Source organism: Talpa occidentalis, unplaced genomic scaffold (genome assembly GCF_014898055.3).
Source record: "Talpa occidentalis isolate TD23 unplaced genomic scaffold, MPIMG_talOcc4v2.1 talOcc4.12, whole genome shotgun sequence".
Taxonomy (NCBI): Eukaryota; Metazoa; Chordata; class Mammalia; order Eulipotyphla; family Talpidae; genus Talpa; species Talpa occidentalis.
This window is the reverse complement of record NW_023601212.1, coordinates 88,009,738-88,031,386: the sequence shown is the minus strand read 5'-3', so window position 1 is coordinate 88,031,386 and position 21,649 is coordinate 88,009,738. Positions and strand designations below refer to the sequence as shown.

At 44.6% G+C, this 21,649-nt stretch overlaps 1 protein-coding gene across 1 annotated transcript in view; it reads left to right on the top strand.

The window, feature by feature from the left end:
- HS3ST4 (heparan sulfate-glucosamine 3-sulfotransferase 4) overlaps positions 1-20,783 on the top strand; it is a 349,734-nt gene extending 328,951 nt beyond the window's left edge. Inside the window, 1 exon segment of the mRNA XM_037507398.2 lies at positions 18,796-20,783. Within this exon segment, the coding sequence (XP_037363295.1) occupies positions 18,796-19,432 (637 nt within the window). The 3' untranslated portion in view covers positions 19,433-20,783.
- Positions 20,784-21,649: the final 866 nt, after the last annotated feature.

The window sequence follows — 21,649 nt, the reverse complement described above, 5'->3', positions numbered from 1 at the left end:
GCAGCCACCTCGGGCGACAGCGTCATTTATATCTTCCACGCACACAATCTTTTCTGCATGTGCGTGTGTTTCGATTACAGGCAGTTGAGGTTTGTGTGGTAGGCATTATGCATTTATGAGCCAGAGCAAACATTGACTAGTGCTAGTAATTCATCCGGGGGTGGAGGAAGGGAAGGACAGGAGCACCCAGGCACAGCCCTGTTTCCCTGACAGTGTAACACAGGCCTGGGCTGTAGAACTGACCCTTCCATCTGGAGGCGCCTGCTGTTCCAGGCTCAGCTCCTGGCAGGTACATCTCCCCATACCTGTAACTTGAGATCCATGTGGAAGGGTCCCCTGCCTCAGTCCTTGGACCACTGCTCATCTCTATATACACTTTCATGTGAAACATCTATGTATGTTGTCAATACCCAGCCCATTCTCCAGCCTAGAACTCTTCTTGGTTCATACACTCACTGGTTGCTGCTTCCCTGCATTTCCATCCACATGTCCACAAGTCATCTCAAGGAGAACATGTCTGAAGTAGAGCTCCTAACCTCCACCGTCCACAGCCACATCTTCTCTCCATGTCTTCTTGCAACTCAGTGAACAGTTACTTTCTTCTTCCACTTGTCCAGGCCTTTTATCTGGGACTCACTCCAGACTCTTACTTGCCACCTATAATCCATCAGCAAATCCTGTTTGCTCTTTCTTCCAAATAGGTGCACTTTCTTCCAGAATCTATGTACTTCACTGCCCCCCACTGTCTTCTCTTACTGGGATTGCTTCAGGTCCCTTGCAGTCAATTCCAGTGCTTCAGGAGAAGTGGCGTTAGGGAATTATGATCCAGGTCATCATCCCCAGCCCTCTACTCAAAATCTCTAAGGATTTCCCATCACACTCAGAAAAGTTCATCATCAGGACTCCCACACCGTGATCTCATGTCATGCCACTATCTCCTTCCTCTTCCTCTCTATGTCTCCAGTCCACTGGCCTCTGTCTTGTCTTCATGCACACTGAGAACACTCCTACCTCAGGACCTTTGTGCTGTTTCCTTAGCTTAGAATAGGGCTTTCTCCAGAAAGCCACATCATTTATTCCTTTATTTTTTTCATGTATATTTATTATCAGGTGGAGGAGAAACAAACAAAAAGCAAAAATCTTAGCCAAAAAAAAAATATTGATAAAATAAAGAACTTTGATGTTAAAACTTGATACTTTCAAAAGACACATATAGAAAGTGATAAGTTAAACCACAAACTGGGGGAAGATATTGTTGAGTGCTATAATAAAGAAATGGATAGTACTCATAATGTGCAAAGAACTTCTACAAATCAAAAAAGGAAAAGCTAATTCAATAGAAAAATAAAATAAGCTATACATATTTCATCCAAAAATAAACACAAATCATCAATAAACAAAAATAGATCTCTCAAACTCAGACACATTCAAATTCATACAGTAGCACATATTAAATCACAAGGAAGAGGATGAATGTGACATCTCATAGACAGGTAGAGGGAATGAATATAACTTTAGTGCCATCACCTTACAAAGTAAGGCTCACAGAGCACATGCATGGCACTCCCATTATTTGGAAAATGCCCTAGAAAGAGTCTTGCCCTGTTATACCAGGAGACACATACCAGGAGTTACATAGCAGCATTGTTTTAAAAAAATCTAAAAACAACCCCAATGTCAGCCATCATCAGGAAAATGGCCAAATAATGCCACGGTTGCATAATGGAATATCATACAGTAGTGAAAATGGATGAACCAACACTAAATGCAATGGCATAAATAGGTTTTGCCAAGATATTGTGTGGCTTTTGTACAAAATGACAAGATAAAAAAATTACTAAATAGAGAATTATCCAATTTTTGAAAATAGAAAAATGAAACAATAGATTTTTCAGAAATACAGCATATTTATACATACATGAAAATGACAAAGTTCATTCATACAAAGTTAAGCATAGTGATGTTCTTGTCTTTAGCTCATTTCTTCAGATGCTCTCAGCATTCATGTTCCCTTGTGGGTGGGTTGGGGTCACATGACTAATTTGGGTCAATCAGTTAGCAGAAATGATGAGAAATATTTCCAGATTGAGCATCTAATTGGCAATATGATATTTTCTAGAATTCTTACACATTCATTCACCCTCTCTTTTTTTTTCTCTCTCTCTCTCGTCTATCCCTCTGACAATATTTGACACAGTGGAGAACTTCACCTAGTTCGGATCAATGATATCAATAATTTTTAATTTTTTGTTTGGGTACAGGTGCATGTGTATTTCTCCATAGATCATGTATTTTACATAAAATACGATTCCTCCTGCACAGAGAAGATCTTTGGGTCAGATACACCATGAACAAGGCTTGGCCTAGCCAGTAGGCAGGCCAGGAAAGTCATTTCAAGAAGTTGGAGCATCACATGCCAACTTCAAGTTGTGACAAAATATAGTGGACCCAGAAATGGAAAAGAAGTTCCAAGAGGCTTAAATGCACAGTGTGTGGGGGGCACAGGGTAGGACTCCACCCAGGAGCTGAATTCCAGGGGTCAGCAGCGCCTGGCTAATGTTTATTCTTTTTTTTTTTAAAGATTTATTTATTTTTATACAAGAGCTGGGGGATAGGCCAGAGGCACTGGAGGGTGAGAGGATTCACCAGAGACAGAGAGGGGAGCAGTATAGGCAGCCTGACTGAAATACACTGCTGAGGGGAGCAGCAGGTGCTGCAGGAGAGGTCTGCTGTACCATGTGGGATTCTCACTAGCCAGCTGGGATTGAACCCACACTGCAGAGTCTGCGGACAGCTTCACAGCACTGCGCTCAACCTGCTGCACCACTGAGGAGGCCCCTAATGTTTATTCTTGCAGCACAAGAATAAACTTTGGTCTCATTCCTTTCCTCTCAATTGCACCCAACCACATTAATTCTCACATATCATTACTTTCACATCAATATTTCTCAATGCCAAAGTTCACATGAAATCCACCTGTCTGTGTGCTGCCAGGGGCAGGAATTCCTGGCAAAGGCATGTGGTAGCAGCTGGAAAAAAGCAGGGGGTTAATCTGGTTCAACCCAGCACTTTTCCTGGGAGTCTGTGTTGGCCTTTTTCCCAAGAAGCACACAGTGTAGGAGAGAAGACAAGGAAATATGTATGTGCCATATGGTGTGATGGGTCAATAATAGAGTGTTAGCCACGGACAGCAGAGAGCAGAGCGGGGAGGCATCCTGCCGCCCTGAGGAAAGCAGGGCACTTGAGCTGAGTCCTGCAGGATGGCTATGGGTCACCAGATTGGCGGAAATAAAGAGGTCCAGTGCTGGTAAGGGCTGGTGAGGGGCTGTGGGTACTCGTACACATTGTGAATAGGAGCATAACTTGGCATGACCTCCATGGAGGGCGATTTGCCAGCATCTGTTCAAACCGTTAGTCCTAGACTCTTGTGTCTTTGCAGGTCAACTTCTCTTGGGCTGTCCTGGGGAAATACTGAGACACGTGCACACAGGTGCTGTATGCAGGTGTCCACTTCAGCTTCACTTGTCATAATGGAAGCTTGTTTAAAATCACAGAACCCTTTCCATGGGACTAAATAAATGCTTTTATTTTGCATAAGCCATAGAATGTAACGTTCATTTCATAATAAGATGTGCACTGGTATGGAAAAGTCTCAAGAAGACTTATTGAAGAGAGAACCCGATGCTTATTTATGTATTTATTTTTCATATTTTCAATCATTAATTTTTTTTCTGGTCAAGCAAGGCTATTTGCTATATTTTTGTTAAGCATTTCTATCCTTTGAAAAATATCTGTGCTGATTCTATTCTACTTTCATAAGTGATATCATTTCATAAGATGCATTTTGATTTTAAAATAAGAGATGGTGAAAGGATTTTGTGCATTTGAAAGGAAAGCCCACCACTGGTCCTCCCGAGGGCACAGGGATTAAAGACAGTGCTATCAAGCTATCGCCAGCTGCTGCACACCAGTTCGATCCCTGGCCAAGGAACAACTCACATGGTGCAGCAGACCTCCCCTGCTTCTCCCACTCTCCCCTCAGCAGTGTATTTCAGTAGATCTGCCTGTTCTGCTCCCCACTCTGTCTCTGGTGAATCCTCTTACCCCCTACTCCTCTGGCCTGTACCCCAGTTCTTGTATACATAAATAAATAAATCTCTAAAAAAAAAGAAAAAAGAAAAGAAAGCCCACCATTGGGAATGGCGCCCAACCTATGATACTGTTGGTGTCCACATGCTGTCGATGTCACTTGTGAGAAGGCCTTTACTCAGACACAGGGCTCAGTGCAGGAGTGGTGAAGTCCTGAGGCTAATGGTGAAGGAGGCTGAGGGGTGATGGAAGGCAGATGGCGTGCCTTGGAAGTCGGGGCAGACATCTAACTGGAGAGAAGGAAATGCAATTTGCTCTTCACTGCACTAAATCAACATTTGGGCCCACAGAGGGAAACATTTTGTTCCCAACTCAAAGTGCACCGTTTTGAGACTTCTTAACAATGTGTTCACTGAGGTTGGTAAGAAAAGGAGCAATCTTTTCCCAAGGCAGCAGGTGACATGGGTGCTGAGCTCCAGAATGGCATAAAATATTCTGAGGATCAGGCAGAAGATGAGCTCTAAGGTCAGCTGAGGGCAGTGTCCTGCTTCCCATGGTCTTTCAACTAAAACAGAATCTTACTCTACCAGGACTCTAGGAGAGGGTCTAGGCAGGAGCATTGAAAGAGAACGGCAAGGGGATGATTACTCACCCCAGCATCATTCTGCAAAAGTACAGCTTCCTTAACACGTTGATACAGTGATGCAGGTTCATCCTGGGGAGACAGGGACGGAGAAGTGTGTTGGCAGTGTGAGCATATGTGCACCAGAGTCTATGACTTATGTGCCCCTTCCCCACCAGGGAGCAGCACTCCTGCCCCCTGGACCAGGATCTTCTGGAGACTCCCTGTGCTCGGTGCTAGAACCTGGTTAAGGCATAGAGAAGTCTGGACAAATGTTAGATCCTTGATGAAGGGAGCAGGGATTAACATATGCTTCTACAGTAGTGGCGAGTTAAAGGGGCAGAGTGTTCCAGTCCTATAGATAGATAGAACTCACATGGTAGAAACAGAGCAGAGTAAAGAGGGGGTCTCACAGGTGCAGAGAATCTGTTGCTCAGATGGAGGCTATTTATTGTCCCCGAGTTCCATTTGCTGGGGGTGTGGAGAGTGCTGATCTATCCCCAGCCTGGTGGGGTATACTTCTCAGTTAGTGACCAGAAGCCAATGGATAGGTATGATTGGCTGCAGGAATGAAAGGATATAGAATATGTCCATAGTTATAGAGAGAGAAGATCTAATGATTCCTTCGCAATCTTTTTGAAAAGATTTTATTACATTAAAGGGGCAAAATGTCATTTTGGGGCTAACAGACCTTTAACACCTAACAATGCTAATTTTCATAACCAAAAGAAAGATGTGAGATTCAGCATATAGGGCTGGGATCTCACCTGAGCTCAACTGGGGAAGGATTGCTTCCAAATTGTGTGTTTGTTGGCAGGATTCATTTTTGTGTGTGGGGGGGTTATTGACTGAGACTTCAGCTTCTTTCTGGCTATTTACCAGAATCTTTCCTCTGTCCTTTGACAAATGGTCCTCTCCATATGGGTGACTTGCTCCAGCAAAGCCAGTAAGAGAGAGAACCAGTAGAGTCTGCCAGCAAGATAGAAGTCACACCGTTATGTAACAAATCATACCCATTGCCAAATTCTGTTGTTTAGAAGCAAGTCCTGGGCCCTGCCTCTGTTCCATGGGTGGATATTACACAAGGCATCAATACCAGGAAGTGGGGAAAATGGGGGGCTATCTTAGATTCTCTGCCAAAGTGATGATGATGGCCTTTCCACTTAAGACAGTGATAACGCAACTTCTGTTTCAAATAGATTTATTTAATAAAGTTGATTTTTCAAAATATTGAATTGATGGTAGCACAAATGTAGATGTGCACTCAGAAATAGACACTCAAGGTTATCGGGATGTGCAAACCATAGTACTTCATTTACTTGTTCTTTTATTCCCCTGTCTTTATTTGTCAGGGTTCTCCGGAGACACAGAGCCAGTAGAACAGCTAGAGATAGAGATAGATTTGTCACAGTCCACAGGACTGAAAATCAGGGAAATCAATTTATAAATTCCAATTTAAGTCCAAATTCCTGAGAATCAGGGGAGCTGATGGTGTATGTCTCAGTCTGAGTTCCAAGGCCAGAGAATGAGGAGCACTGATGTCTAAGTGCTGGAAAAGATGGACATCCCAGCTCAAACCCAAAGAGCAATTCATCCCTTTCTCTGCTTTCTGTTCTATTCAGGCCCTCCATGCATCGAGGAGGAACCCACCACCATTGGTGAGGACCATCTTTGCTCAGTCTGCAAAATTAAATGCTAATCTCATCTGCAAATACCTTCACAGAAACAAAGAAAAAATATTTCACCAGTGATCTGGTCATTCTTCAGCTCAATTTAACATATAAAATTAGCCATCATACCTTTCTTGCTGTAGGGTGAGGTAAAGAAGAGTTGATGACAGTCATCCAGGGTTCAGGCCGAGCAATGGGTGGATGATGGTGCCCTGCTCTGTGGTTAGGAAGCGTAGGAGTGGGTAGAACCTGGGCTGACAGGGAGAGGGGCTGCTTCTTCCTCTCCTCCTTTCCAAGGACATGCTCTCCTTTCCTTTTTTGCTTTATTTCTTTTACCATTCAGCGAATATGGATTGGGATCAACTTGATTCTGGGCACTATGGAATGCAGGGATGCAGCTGTCCACGGAGTGCCAGATCACTTTCCGTCTTTGGACCTTACATTCCTTAGGAGGACAGGCTGGCTAGACACAAGAAAATAAACATGTGAACAAGATAATTTCAGATAAAAAGTAAGCTCTGTGCAGTGAGTAAATGAGGCTGGTGTTAAGGACACTGACTTTAGATGGGGTGCTTGGAGGTCTCTGAGTAGGTGATGTCTCATCCAAAATCTGAATAATTAGAAGCCAATTATGAGAAGAGTAGAGGTAGGTGTGTGTGTGTGTGTGTGTGTGTGTGAGAGAGAGAGAGAGAGAGAGAGCGCACAAGACAGAAGGACAGACATTGAATAGGAGAATGATATGCATGAATATCTGAAAATTAAGAATCTTCCATTTTCATAGTGTAATCTGTTGTGTGTGTGTCTGTTTATGTATCTCTCTCTAGGTGTGTGCTGATTTTCTTTCCTATCTGTCGTTTCTCCATCTGTTATATCATCAGATTTATTGGTTTGAAAACCTGTTTGGTTTTTCGTGAGCCCCAAGCTGTGAAAGTCAGGTCTAAATACAGGCTCAGTAGGATGCACTGATTAATTTATGATGATCGTTTACATCACTGAGGCTAGAGATCTTGATTTGGGGATATAAATTTATGATGGAGCATCTCAAGGACAATGTGGAAGACCCTCATTGGGCACTTTGTAGAAGAGACTGGCGTGACATCCTGGCCATAGTCGGGGAAGAGTGTCTTCTGCCTTCTTTCTTCACTCAACAGGGATTACATGTTTCCTTCAGCACTAAATCTCAATTGTAATAAACACAAGAGCTGGCCCATGGCAGTGAGACAAAATATTGTTCTCAGTACCATTTATATGGATGGATGCTTCTACCATCTTATTAAGCCACTTATTTACAAGATTCCATGACCAGACACCAATGACACCAATGACACATCAAGTGTGTTAACTGACCATTATCTCTAGCTGATCCACTTCCTTGGATCTGAAGGAAGTAGTGCACAAATTATTTACAGAAGTTTGCTTTGAGGATGCACTTGAGGTAAAAATGTAATGACCTCATCATCAGCACAGGTCCTCAGATGGCCTCTCCTTTTGCTGCCCAATGCAGAAATGGACTTCATGTGTAATAGTAACAGCCATAATTAACTCGCACCGATCAGTGAATTCCTTTAGACACAGTCCTAAGCACATCTGTTTTAGTCTATCTAGGCTAGAAACAAACAAACATAGACTAGGTGACTTAAACAACAGATAGGGAGCCTGAGAACTCCAAGATCAGGGTGCAAGCAGTATCAGTGTCTGATGAGACCCTACTTCCTAATTCATAGATGGGGCCTCCCTGGTGGGCTAAGTCTCAGCACTGTGAAGCTATCAGTAGCCACTGCAGTTCGAGTTCGATCCCCGGCCAGGGAGCTAATCCACAGATGGTCCCCTTTCATCTTCTCACATGTCCTCTCCTGGCAGAAGAGGGAAGGGAGCTTACTGGGTGTCTTTTATAAGGGTACGAATCGTATTCATGGGGAATCCATCCTCATTGCCTAATCTTCTCCTCAAAACCATATTGTCTAATATAATAGCTTTGTCCCCTAGGGTTTAATGTATGAATTCAGGTGGGAGCAAACACTGAGTCTCTAGCAGCCTCATAAACACCAGTCCTTTCAGTCTTCATAAATCATGCCTTGATATTGAGTTTGGCCTGTGATCCTCATTTTATACATGGAGAAAATTGAAGTTTAAGCAAGTTAAATAAGTTTCCCAAAGCCCTTTGGGTGAGGATGCCAGAGCCAGGATCCCAGAGGCAGAAGCAAGTGTGGCAGCAGCAGCTGCTCAGGTGACATCTATCCAGGTGAGCAGAACACCAGGCTCAGGAGACATGCCTGCAAATGGTCAACAAGCGATGCTCTAGGCCAGCAAATGGTGCTGGATCTCCTCCAAGAAGACATGCAAGTGTCTTCAGTGGAAGGTGGAAGAAAGCAAAGTGTAGTTCACAAAACAACAAGAGTTGAGTGAAAGCCTGGTGTGTGTGTGGTCACGTTGGTGAACAGCAGTGTCCTCATCACTCAGAGGCTGAGGGTTGAACTGGCTCATAGAGTTAGAGGCTCTGGGGCTCAGACATGCATAAGGATGATCAAGCCAGACTCAGCAAGAGCAGGCAGTGCTGGAGCAGCAGTGGGGGCAGGTGAGGGAGGAGGGCTGGCAGAAGCCGAGAGCAGTGTGGGGTGGAGGGACTTGGTGAGCAGGCTTCCACAGAGAGCCCTCTCCTGACACCATCTGTGAAATCGTGAGCACAAGTTGCCTGTGCAAACATGCTGACACTTCCGTCATTGTACTCTAATTGTGGCGCCTGCCCTTTGAATCACTGAGCCCAAGGAAAGAAACTATAATAAAACAGCTAATGGCAGCTGTGGTGTGGAGTTCTGCTGGGGCCTCTTTGAATGGGGATGAACACAGTATCTGCGAAGTACACTCTGCTTGGCATCTCCAGTCAGGGACCAGTGAAGTGTGCCCATAACTCTGTTAATTTTAAATCAAGAAGCATATTGACCCAATAATAAAAAGAGAAAGGGGTGGAGGTAGAGTGCACTATGGAAGCTAAGGCTGTAGGCAGGGAGTGGTTTAGATTTTAGAATTGTGCTTTCCAACCTGTGGGCCTGAGAATTATTGCAAAGGAGTTCCATATCCCTCGAGATACCAAATGTTGAGTATAGACTAAATCAATAAAAATCCACACACACACACACACACACACACACACACACACACTCAGGACAACCTTTCAAAAATGTAGATTCAATGGTGATGACTCAATCACAAAGCTATTTTAAAGGGTTATTGAATTCATAATTGCTTTCCATCCATATGTATTTTCTAAATCAAACCATATGAACAAGTTGACATTTGCTGTACAGTGGTCTATTGATGCGAAAGAAGGGCGGTCATCCTGGGAAGAGGCAGGAACCATAGGGAGAAATGAAAGGAATGCCCCATGACTTGTGCAGAGTGAGTCACAGGCCCCCCAAAATGACCAAGCTGTGTCTAGCAATGAGGCTTCCCAAATGTATGGGCACCTCCGGATGGCAAGGAGAGATTTTTCTAGTAATTTAGTGGAACATATGCCAAACGGAAGCTGTTTTGTGCTCTACCAATGGGTGGCTGTATCCTTGACCATTTGAGAGGTGGGTTTCTGTCCCTCAGTCATCATTTATAATGGAGTGTTTTTATTGGGCAGCCTAAATCAAATCATTATTTGATTTAGAATTTGAGCAGGTCCACTCTCCTCCCCTCTCTCAACAAATAGGTTTGTAACACACTATGTGCTACTTTACACTAGCAGAATTAACAAGACGGACGATTACCAATACTCACTGTATTCAGGGTGCCCGATATCTTTTCCTGTGAATGAATGAATATTACTATCCCCACTCAACAATGACGATGAGACCAAGCTCAAAGTCATGAAATGAGTTGCTTAAAGTGAGTTTGGTTCATAGATTGAAAACAAATGTTAAATCCTTAGCCATTCGCCTTTGTCAGGATAAGCACACCCTTAGCAAGCTTCGGAAAGGTGATTGTGGACTCTGGAATCAAGTCACCCCTCAGTCAGTGATTACCATCCTGAAACTGGAGGTCCTCTAGGAATCCTAAGAGACAAGGATCGGTTTCTCAAACTATTTTCACTCATGAGCATCCTCAGGTTCCTTGTTCAGATCATTCTGTGCCACCTGCCTGGTACAACCCCTAAATGTGCACCCCACCCTGAAAATGAAAAGTTCTTCAGGGTAAGATCTCGTTCTTCTTTTTATCTCCTAATAAGAGCACAGTGCCTGGCTTACTTTAATTTCCAAATTAATGAACAGATGAATAATTTTATCTTTTTTTTTTTTGTTGTTAAAGAAATTTTTGTTAGAAGTTGTTTCAGTGTACTGATAACGGTTTCTCCTATTAAGAAGTTGGTTCCAGGGCCTCCCCTGGTGGCACAGTGGTTGAGCACTGGGCTGCGAAGCTGCCCACAGCCTCTGCAGTGCCGGTTCGATCCCCGGCCGCCGGCGAGTTTCCCACATTGTGTGCAGACCTCTCCTGCCGCGCCCACTGCTCCCCTCAGCAGTGTACTTCGGTCCTTCTGCCTGTTCTGTTCCCTGCTCTGACTCTGGTGAATCCTCTCACCTTCCCGCGCTTCTGACTGTACCCAGTGCTTGTATGTGTAAATAAATAAATCTTAAAAAAAAATAAGTTCTATCCCAAGTGAGGTGAAACTTGGGGATTCTCAGAAGAGAGTAATGGATATCATTTTCTGAATAATTTTCACATTCTTATCTCATTCTTATCATGTCTCAGACAATAAAGGCAGCTTATACATTGATTCAATTTTTAAAACAACCTTCTGAGACAAGTATCATCATCATCATCCCCCTCCCATTTTATGGATAGGGAGATCTAGGCACAGAATAAATGACTTGTTAAAATTAATTTGTTGGTCATTTACATTTCTATATAACTTTTGGGGTATATTTTCACACCCCTCTGTGCACATGCTTCACTTACCCTCCACCAAAACCCCTGTGCCAAAATCCCAACCATAATAAGTCCCATTCAGATTTAAGCCCAGGTAGTTTGGTTAGACAAATGACTCTCAACTGGTTTGATTTTGACCCCCAAAGGACATTAGGCAATGAATATTTGTAGCTGTCATTCTTGGAGGGGGTTGCTACTGAATCTAGGGGCAGAGACCAGGATACTACTCTCCATTGTGCAATGCACAGGGCAGCCTCACAGCAAATAATGATGCATTCCAAAATGTTGACAATGTGAGATTGAGAAACTCTGAGCTAGTCCTAGATCTTTGAAGCATAAAGGTTTCTAAATCAATGGACTTATCCAGGGTGCTCAAACAGATCAGTTTCTTTTTTCAGCCCATAAAAGAGAGAAACTGATTACATCCTCTGGAGATGAAAATTAACGTTGGGAATAAAGGACTGGCTGGCTACCTATCTTGGAGATTGGGATGTGTGGTGGCAGGGTCAGGGGAGTGATGAAGTCCCTGTGTTTTCTTGCAGGTGAATCTCCAGAGGCAAAAACAAACAGGATCATTTCTCAATATGTCACCATAATCCATACATTTTAACCATACCTGTTCCCTTTGGGTCCTCTAACTGCTGTTCCAAGACCTTGAAGCTTAGCAAATGACCCTACTTGTCAGTGCATCTGAGACCCAGAAGATACAATTTTGTTTGAGAAGATTCCTCTGTCCACAATGGAGATGTCCCACTTGAACCCCAGGCCTCTTTACAAAATGGGATCATGTTCTGGCCTTTCTTTCAAAGAACCTACAGCCATTGACAGGCAGGTACCATAAGGGCCTGATTTATCATCACTGTGCCTGACACCTGGTGACAGAAAGCACCCACAAATTCCTAATGGAATTAATGAGGGGATTCACATTAAGCTTTTATTGTACAGGTTCAGAGAGGGAAAGTCTCTGTCCTAAATCCAGTCAGCCAGTTATTGGCACGTCTGAGTCAGTCATTAAGTAACTCAGTATCCCTTCTTTCTCAGCTTCGATTTGGTTGGTAGTCAGAGGGCTTGCCAACTTTCTTGAGTCTTTATGTAAGAAATAGGTCTTGATTTCTTGCCTTCAGGGATTCCCAGATTCATGAATTTGGGCTCGAAAGGCACGGGGAACTTTCCAGCAGACCTGGTTGGGACAAGGTCCTGACCTTGTGCCCTGGAGAGGACTCTGTTTCTCTGGCCTCAGTTTCCACATCTCTGTGATGTGCTCAGTGAATCATCTGGCTCTTGTGAGGTTTAACCAGAACAACGTAAAATTGCCTTGCTTGGGGCTTGGAAAGTAGCAGGCACTCCCTTGAATTTCTAAGTGAGTTTCTTTCCTCACTGCAGAGGGTCAGGCCCTGCCTCATGTCCTTGCTCTAACCACCATTCTCTTAGGTGACAGTTCATCAGGAGGGCTCAGAACTTATTACTAATTTATGCGCCATTTGTTCCACTGGATAATGCATTTGGGAAAATGTAAGGTACCCATGTACCTCTAATTCAGGCAAGTCAAAGGCAAGTGGTGCCGATGACCCTTCCAGAGAGCATGGGCACTTTCTATCTAATGCGGGTGATTGCTTTCTCCCTCGGCATCCATGATGGTATTCATTTGCTTCAATTGAGGAGACCCTGGAGAGAGATATCACAAATTGAATGATGTAGCTTGATCTGGCAAGAATTTCTAGGGATTCTGACCTGGGTTTCTGTAACTCCCAGTAGTGAGTTAGTGACAACCCACCTTAACAACACATGCAATCAGTCTCCTTTAAGATTCAGCTTTGCTGCCTACAGGTAGAGTGACCTTGGGCCGGTCACGTAGCCATGCAGAGTCTTTGTAGTTTGGGGAGGCATTGGCCCCCAGTCACTAAGAGCTCAGGCTATGAGGCAAGATACATCTGAGATTGAATTTCAGCCCCATTTCTTGGGGCAGTGACTTGGGCAAACTAATCAGTTCCAGGACCTCAGTTCCATGATCTCTAAAATGGGGATAATAGTTGTACCTTCTTCATAGAGTAGTTTTAAGAATTACCAGCTAATGTATTAGCACTTACTTACACCTTATATATAGGAGATGCTCTCTTAGATATGAATTCATTTAATTTTCATAAAATCCCCATGAAATGGGGATTATTAGATTAGTATGATGCCAGGTTAGTATTTTCCAGATAATGACACTGAGCCACTAATTCCTTGGGTTCAATAATATGCCCGGGCTCACAGAGGTATCATGAGGACCCAAACTCCTTAAGTCTCGAGTCTATGCTCCTCAGCACTAGGTGGGAGCTTGGTGTCTGAAGGCTTAGTGTTCTGGTGTCCGAACCTAAACTCTGGACCACCAAACAGCCCTGAGAGAGCACCCAGTAAATGCTGTGTGATAACTGTACTTACCATAACTATTGGCATTAACTGTTACTATTGGTTTCCTCGGAGGCCCTGATGCTGATCTGCATTCAGCTGGGGCTCCTGCTCAGCACAGCACCCCTCTTGGGACAGGGGTGGGGCCGGGGGACAGCTAGCCCGATAGTGTCTCGTAAACATTTGGGGCTGTGAGAGCAACTGTGCACTCATGCAGAGAGATTCTGGCTTCGGGGCTGTGTGTTGACACTGAAGTCGCGGCTGCTCTGAGCACCCGGGATACTGTTAACAAACTGTTCCAAGCCCAGATGCGGTGTTTTCTCACCATATGGTCCACACTGAAGTGTGTGGTCCTTCACACGGGCGGCATGGAGCTCAGAGGCCTGAACCCCCTGCTTGGGGAGCCCACTCAGGAGCCACGTCCTCCCAACTGCCCCAGCTTCCAGGGACCACGCATTTACATGCTCACCCAGTCACGGTGGACAGCGATCACGTGGCAAGGACTGCCCTGGGCCCTGGGGACACAAAGAGGAAGAAAACATTGCTGGTGGCTTTGAGGAACTGAGGCTAGCTATGAAGGAAGCCCCAGGAACAGATCACACTGATGTCGTTTTGAGCTCTGTAAAAAAAACCCGTAGTTATCAAGGACTCTGGGAAGTCAAAGGAGTCAGTGAAAATAGTTGTTACAGAATTAAAATAATTTTGCACAATCAGTATCTAGATACATTTCCTACTCAGGAGGACTCCCCAGATAGGCAAAGGGCAGCTCCCATCTTCTGTAGGCCGAGGTCAAGAGAGCCAGCCATCCTGTGCCCCACTGCCTGGCCGTCAACTGGGAACACCTGACATAAATGCCCACCTCCAACTCTGGTCTCCCAGGGGTTCCAGACTCACGGCAACACAATTGCTGGGCACCTTCCACTGAGGTGTGTAATGGAGGGCTCAGGTGACACGTCTAGTCAGACTTGTGACTTCCCCCAAACTTGCTTCTTTCCAGTGTTCTCATCTATTGAACCATGAGCTCAAGTCAGCAGTCTTGGGAACAGCTCTGACGCCTCTCTCTCTCCTGCACATGCATCCCACTTATGAAGGGCCAATGACCCTACTTTTAAAATGCACCTCGGTGCTGACCACCTCTTACCACGCTGCTCTCTGCACTAACCTCCGTGCCCCCACTATCCCTAACCTGCTCTCCTGAAACGATCGCATGGCAGTTACCTTCCTTCTGTGCTCATCATACTCCTGTCTGTTCTCAGCAAAAAGGTCAAAGAAAATATCTTAAAATGTAAGTCACATCATAGTCTCCAGTTCTGTATTCTTCCGTGGCTTCTCATCACATCTAAATACAATCCAGGGTCTTTCCCATGGCCTACGGGCCTTCCTGGTTTGCCCACTGCCCTGACCTTATTTTCTCTCTTAACCTTTCTCACCCCCTCCAGCATGACCGGTCTCCTCTCTATTCCTCAAGCACCCAGATGTGAGAATGTGGTGATGTGGAAATGTCAGACCTGGTGGAGAAGAACTTACTTAAAATCAGGAAGGAGAAGGGAAATTGGGGTTGAGAAGTTCCTAAGAGTGCAGAGGGAGATAAGACCCAAACCCCAGTCGGGGAGAGGTTGTTTCTCCGCAAGAGGAGAGCTGCCTCATCTAGTTTTATGGGAATGGGACAGCAAGGTATAGAAATGGCTGCCAGACTGAGGATTCAGGTGAGGAGCCTGGAGAGGGGATAAAGGGTGAGGAAAGGTGGATTAGGGCAGCAAAAACAATCACTGCAAAAACCTAGCCTTGCAAGAGGTTAAGGGCTGGTCACGCATCCATTCACTCAGGACGTATTGAGCCCCTGGTATTTGCCAGGAACTGGTGCTCAGCACTGGCACTGATAGTGACTTACTCTCGCTTGTCCTTAAGCCTAGAAACCAAAGACGCAGGTTCTCAGTGAGACCTTGAGAGCCATTGTTAGGTTCTGAGCCACGTTCCTTCTCTATAGAACTGGAATAATAAGTCCCACTCTGTTGATTACAGTGGTCATCTATGTGTTGTATGAAGAACTCTGCATTTATGAGATGTGGTAGCTGGACGGTACACTCTGGAGGAAGGGGCTCTGTCCTGTTCACTGTTACATTGCCATTATGGACGGGAACCTTTATGCAAATAAAGTGATTCAAGTAAATTAATATAACTGAGTCGGCATCAGTTTTAGGGAGAGGGACCTGCTACCTGCTATAGGATTGAGGAGCTATTGGGTATCCTATTAATGGCAAAAATAATCCGATGCCACCACAAATGTTTGGTGGTGCAGTGAGATGGTCTTGACACATGTACCCCAAAGGGCAGGCACTCTCCTCTTACATGCCTAATTCATCCGCAACATGATGATCAAAGTCATTTAGGATCTACTATTCCCCACTTTTCCAGTCCTTTCCTGTCCTCCCCTTTTATACCAAACACTGACCTAGCCACACTCACTCCTCTATACACACTGCCTTAGAGGTGGGAAGTTGTTTCATCCCAGATACTTCAGATAAAAGACTCCAGATCCACAACGATCTTGACAGACTGTAGCAATTAGCTGAAGTGAAGGAGATGAATTTGAACAGGACTCAATGTTAAGACAAGCACTGAAGTCTGAGAAGTGGATAGCAGAGAACAGATGAGAAGGAAAATCTGGCTGCTGCTTCCATGCTCAAGAAACATGCAACCAAGTAAGCAAGAAAAATACATCCAAGGGACAAAGGCCTAGAAAGGGCCATGGGAAAATATCTTCAGGTATTTTTTTGCAGCCACACCTATTTAAAATCTTCATCCTATGATAGGAGCTCCACAATAAATAAAATTTTCTCCAATTGAAATGAAAGTGGGACATCAACATGTTCCTTAAACTCAGGCTGAACTAATCCTAGCTGCCTGGTGATTCGCCAGCCTCCAGATCAGAATGTGCAGTTGATATTACCTTAAATCAGAATATGCTTTTTTTCCCCTAGATCAGTCCCATGTTTGGTCAAATGTAAATATTCTCCTTGCTCTTTTCTTCGGCTAGCTGTGCCTATTTTTGTGTGCCTGGCCTAAGTTAAAAAAAAAAAAATTCTGGCATTAATTGGGCACTACCCTCAGTGATTTACCTGTGTTTTCACATTTAGTCTTTATTATAATCATCTAATGGAGATGTTTTTATTAACCTATCTTTTAGATAAGAAAATCAAGATTTCAAGTGGGTTGAGAAACTTCTTCAAGGTGACATGGGTAGTCAGAACTCTTAAATGGGGCACATCTGATTCCCACACACTGTCCCTTGCAAATGAGACAGTTAAATCTGGGGACAACCAAACAGGCACACAACATGTAGGCATTTGAGATACTTTGGCGAATATATTGGTGCAAAGCAGATCCAGTTCCTTACAGCCGGGACTGTTGCTCTGCTGCAGGCTGTCTGCCCTCCTGAAGCTCTCACAACCAGTTCTCTGAATTTCTCTTTAGGAAAATTCCTCCTGCCTAATAAAAGTGCTTGCCGAGAAAGCTCAAAACCCAGTAGCAATTAATTATTGACAAAGCATGTGAATTAGAGATAAAAGAAAAGTCATTCTTGCTCCGCACACTCGATAGTAAATAAATTTAATTATGGTAAGGGAAGCTGAGGGATCTTCGTCTGTATTAAGTTTTATTAGCTGGGACATTTAAAAGCATGTCATCATAACAAAGAGTTCTTGTGTATTCCTAAATGTACCACTTTGGTGCAAGGCTCAGAAGTGAATAGACTTAATGGAGCACATGGTGGCAGATGGTCTGCTGTACCAACAGGTATTGAACAGGTTTATCGTCAATTAACTTTGGTCTGCATCTGCCTATAACAAATTGGCTGTACAGTATAATCCTCTGCCTCCTTTTAGCAATGATTGCCCTTGGCCACTGGGATTAGTGGACGGATAGCCTCAAACTCCTTTAATATCTTGAAGCTCCCAAATAAGACAAGGCAGCTCTGAAAGTGAACAGGGATGGAGAGGTGGGTTTGAAGAAGCAACTTTGACAAAGAAACTGAGTGACATGGGCCATGGTGTGGGATATATAACGGTCTCATGGGGCAATCTTGGGAACAAAGAAAGAAGAAACCCCATATATGAAATAGAACTATGCTGGATGCTTTCACACCAGATGTCATTTTATTCTCAATTTTGATCTCGAGACAAGTTTTAGGATTTAACAAATGAGGATTATGAGGCTCAGGATGTGATTCTACTTTCTGAGCCCACAGAGCCTGTTTGATTGCCCAGGTCCATGCCTGTCTCCAGGCTTCACTTTCTTCATTTGCCTGTGATGCCTTTGAACTAAGTCAGGGCCCAACGAGCTTTTTCTAAAAGGGTCAGATAGTGTGTTTGACTTCGTGGGTCAGATGGTCTTGGTTGCAACTGCTCCACTCTGCAGTGATATGAAAGCAACCATAGACAATACATAAAGCAATGAGTGTGGCTATGTTCCAGGGAAAGTTTATTTATAAGCATTGAAATTTGGATTTCATATCATTTTCATGCATCACAAAACACTACTATTACTCTTTAGGGTTTTTTCCCCCAAATGTTTAAATCATTCCTAGTTGTAGGTCATACAAGAACAGGAGGCAGGTAGTAGTTTGCCAAGCACTGGGCAAATCTTTGAGGTGTTATTGAGCTCAAACATATTTTGAAAACCACTGCAATAATAATAATAACCTTGATTTGTTAAGCTCTTACACATGCATGATTCTATGCTAAATGCTTTACAAGTATTATCTCCCTTAATCCTTATACTACCGTGTGAAGTGTGTCTTCTCATTACCTCCATTACAGAGATTATAAAACTAATGCATAGAAAAATTAAGAGTAGATCTAGGTTAAACATAACTGGAAGCATAAATCAGCAACCTAAACTAAGGCGTATAAGGCTCCCAAGAATGAATGCTTATGCCTTGTGCTGCCTTTTTCTAATAATGCTATCAGCATAACTCTCCTGGGTTCAAAAGAATGTCTAAGTGTTTATCAATGAATAGCTCCCCACTCAGCTATCTAAGTCACACATTTTATGCAAACAGTTAAAATATTTCCAGGTAGGAATAACCACTCTCTTTCCTTTTGCTCACTCTTCCAGAAATGTGATGCCTAAGACTTTGGATGGACAGATAACCATGGAGAAGACACCCAGTTACTTTGTGACCAATGAGGCCCCCAGGCGCATCCACTCCATGGCCAAGGACATCAAACTGATCGTAGTGGTGAGGAACCCCGTGACCAGGGCCATCTCTGATTACACACAGACTCTGTCAAAGAAACCTGAGATCCCCACCTTTGAGGTGCTGGCCTTCAAAAACCGGACCCTCGGGCTTATTGATGCCTCCTGGAGTGCCATTCGAATAGGGATCTACGCACTGCACCTGGAAAACTGGCTCCAGTACTTCCCTCTCTCTCAGATCCTCTTTGTCAGTGGCGAGCGACTCATCGTGGACCCTGCAGGGGAGATGGCCAAAGTACAGGATTTTCTAGGCCTGAAGCGTGTGGTGACTGAGAAGCATTTCTATTTCAACAAAACCAAGGGGTTCCCTTGCCTCAAGAAACCAGAAGACAGCAGTGCCCCCAGGTGCTTAGGCAAGAGCAAAGGTCGGACTCATCCTCGCATCGACCCGGATGTGATCCACAGACTGAGGAAGTTCTACAAACCCTTCAATATGATGTTTTACCAAATGACTGGCCAAGATTTCCAGTGGGAACAGGAAGAGGGTGACAAATGAGGCTAGAGATGTGAAGGAGAGGCCAGGGGATAGCTAAGGAGGCTCCTTACCTGAGCCCTGATGCCCCCAGGGTTTGCAGCCTCCGCTTGCTGGAGGGCCAGGTAGATCTCTCCCTTTGACCAGTCAGGCTTGCTTCCAGGGCTGTGGGCTTCAGCAAAGGAGTGGATCCCTTGTGGAGGAACCAGGCCTGCCTGTGCAGCAGCAGCTGGTTGACCAGATGGCCATTCACAAGCCACTCCTAATCCCCGTCTTCTGCTAGTTCATAGAGTCTGAAGACAGGATAAATAGCGGTCAGTGTCAGAGACAGCGCCACGAATGTTTGTTTAAGGGATACAAAGAAGGGAAAGTCTACTTTCTGGGGGCTCTGGCTTTGCTTTGGAAAGCACACGTTTGAGCCCAGTGTCTGGCACTGGCTCTTGCTAAATTAGCCTCGGATTTGGCATCTTTCCAGAATGCTCATTGTGGCTGAGTGCTTCAGGACTCCTAGGGGGGTAGGTCCTCCCTCTAAGGTGTCTCTAGCCTTCTCCGTCAAGGTCTCATCCCACAATTCTTTGCCTTCCTCCCTCCTCATCCTAGGAAGGCAGAGGCATGCACGTTTCTCATCCCCCCACAAAAGACAAAACATTTGCACCCCTGGAAGCCTTTTTCTAAGAGCCCCCTACAGTCTCTGGTGGGTTGGATCTCTCTCTTCATGAGTATCGTGGGTTGTGGAGGAGCTTGACCCCAAAGGGCTGCTCTAAGCAGTGTGGCTGCAGCCCAGTTCAGAGTCCTGAGGTTGGCGAAGAAGAATGCCCGGCCTGGAAAGAAAGCCAGTCTTCTTGGTGGGAGGTCTCCATCCCCGAAGACCATCTCGCTAGGTGGTGCCGTTATTCTGAGTCATGCTTTGGGGGTAATCTTGGCCCCATCGGGTCCCCAGAGCGACACAGTCCAGATTTTTGGCATGTCTTTTGTTCAGAATAGCCCTTAGCAATGAAACCAACAAGGAATGAGTCACCCTTCTCTTTGCCCCAGCATCTTTTGCTCACAGTCATCTCATGCTCCACTTGCTCTCTTCAGAGGTGCACGCCTTGGGACAGTGACAAAAGGACTGACTCCAGTTGTCAGATCCAGTTTACGGGGTGGGGGAGGGAAGGGCCGTCTGCAGACACCCCCATCAAGGGCTGCTGAATAAAGTGTCCCTTCCCATTAGTTTGATTGGATTAAAATGCAGCATTTGACATAAAGCACTTGTTCACAGATCTCCCAAACCAGGACCTGTTATAGTAAAATTGGAAATATGTATGAGTGGGGGGAGTTAAATCTGTTCAGCTGTTATTAAACTGTCATTTCACCCGCTAAATGAAAACTGTGTTGTTATAAAGCTTAATGCAACCTGATTAATGGGTTTTGATGGCATGTTTGTGTTGGTCACCTCCGTCCCCATCCTACCCTTGATTGTTGGGAATCTCCCTTCCCTGGGATTAGAGACTCTTCCTCTGTCTGCCAGGCAGGATGACTCTTGAAAAGGCACAGAGGAAATGGCTCCTGTGAAGGATGTACCTTTCTCCACCCTCACTGATCATGGCAAGGAATGGGCTGATGTGCCAGACTCAGAAACCACCTGAAAAAGAATTGTTTTTCCAACTTATGGCACCGTGTGTATCTTCCTGACCCAGGTAAAGGAAGTTACAGCTATTCCAGGCACACATACGCACACCCTTATTGGAGATGTATACCTGTTCAGAAGAGTATTCTGTGAACTAGATGATTTGGAACTTTGTGGTCCCAAAGGGTAGGGTCTAGTTACATACCAGAGTCAGTTGTGGAGCCTTTTTATGCTACAGCTTCCCGGGCTCCAGTTTAGATTTCCTGGTGAATGAGAATCTCTAGACTGGCCCTCTGGCATCCGTCCTTGCAAAGGTATTGTTATGGAAGAACAAGTGAAGCAAAGTCTTACCCGCATATTTCTTGCCCTCTTTTCTACCCTCTTTTTATGTCTTCATGGAGATTGTTTCCAAGAGAAGTAGCTCCAGGGTTTTATGGCTTCCTTAGAGGAACACAGTCTCTCTGTTCGGGTCTGGAAGTTCTAGGGAAGAAGGTAAGTTGTGATCTTGCAACTTAGGCAGTCAAAGGAATATCTGGTCATGAGGAAGCTTTAAAGGTGTTTTTCTACTGGCTAAGAATGATCATTGCTCTTACAGCCCCTCCTCTGTTCTATCCTGGGTGGACACAGAATGA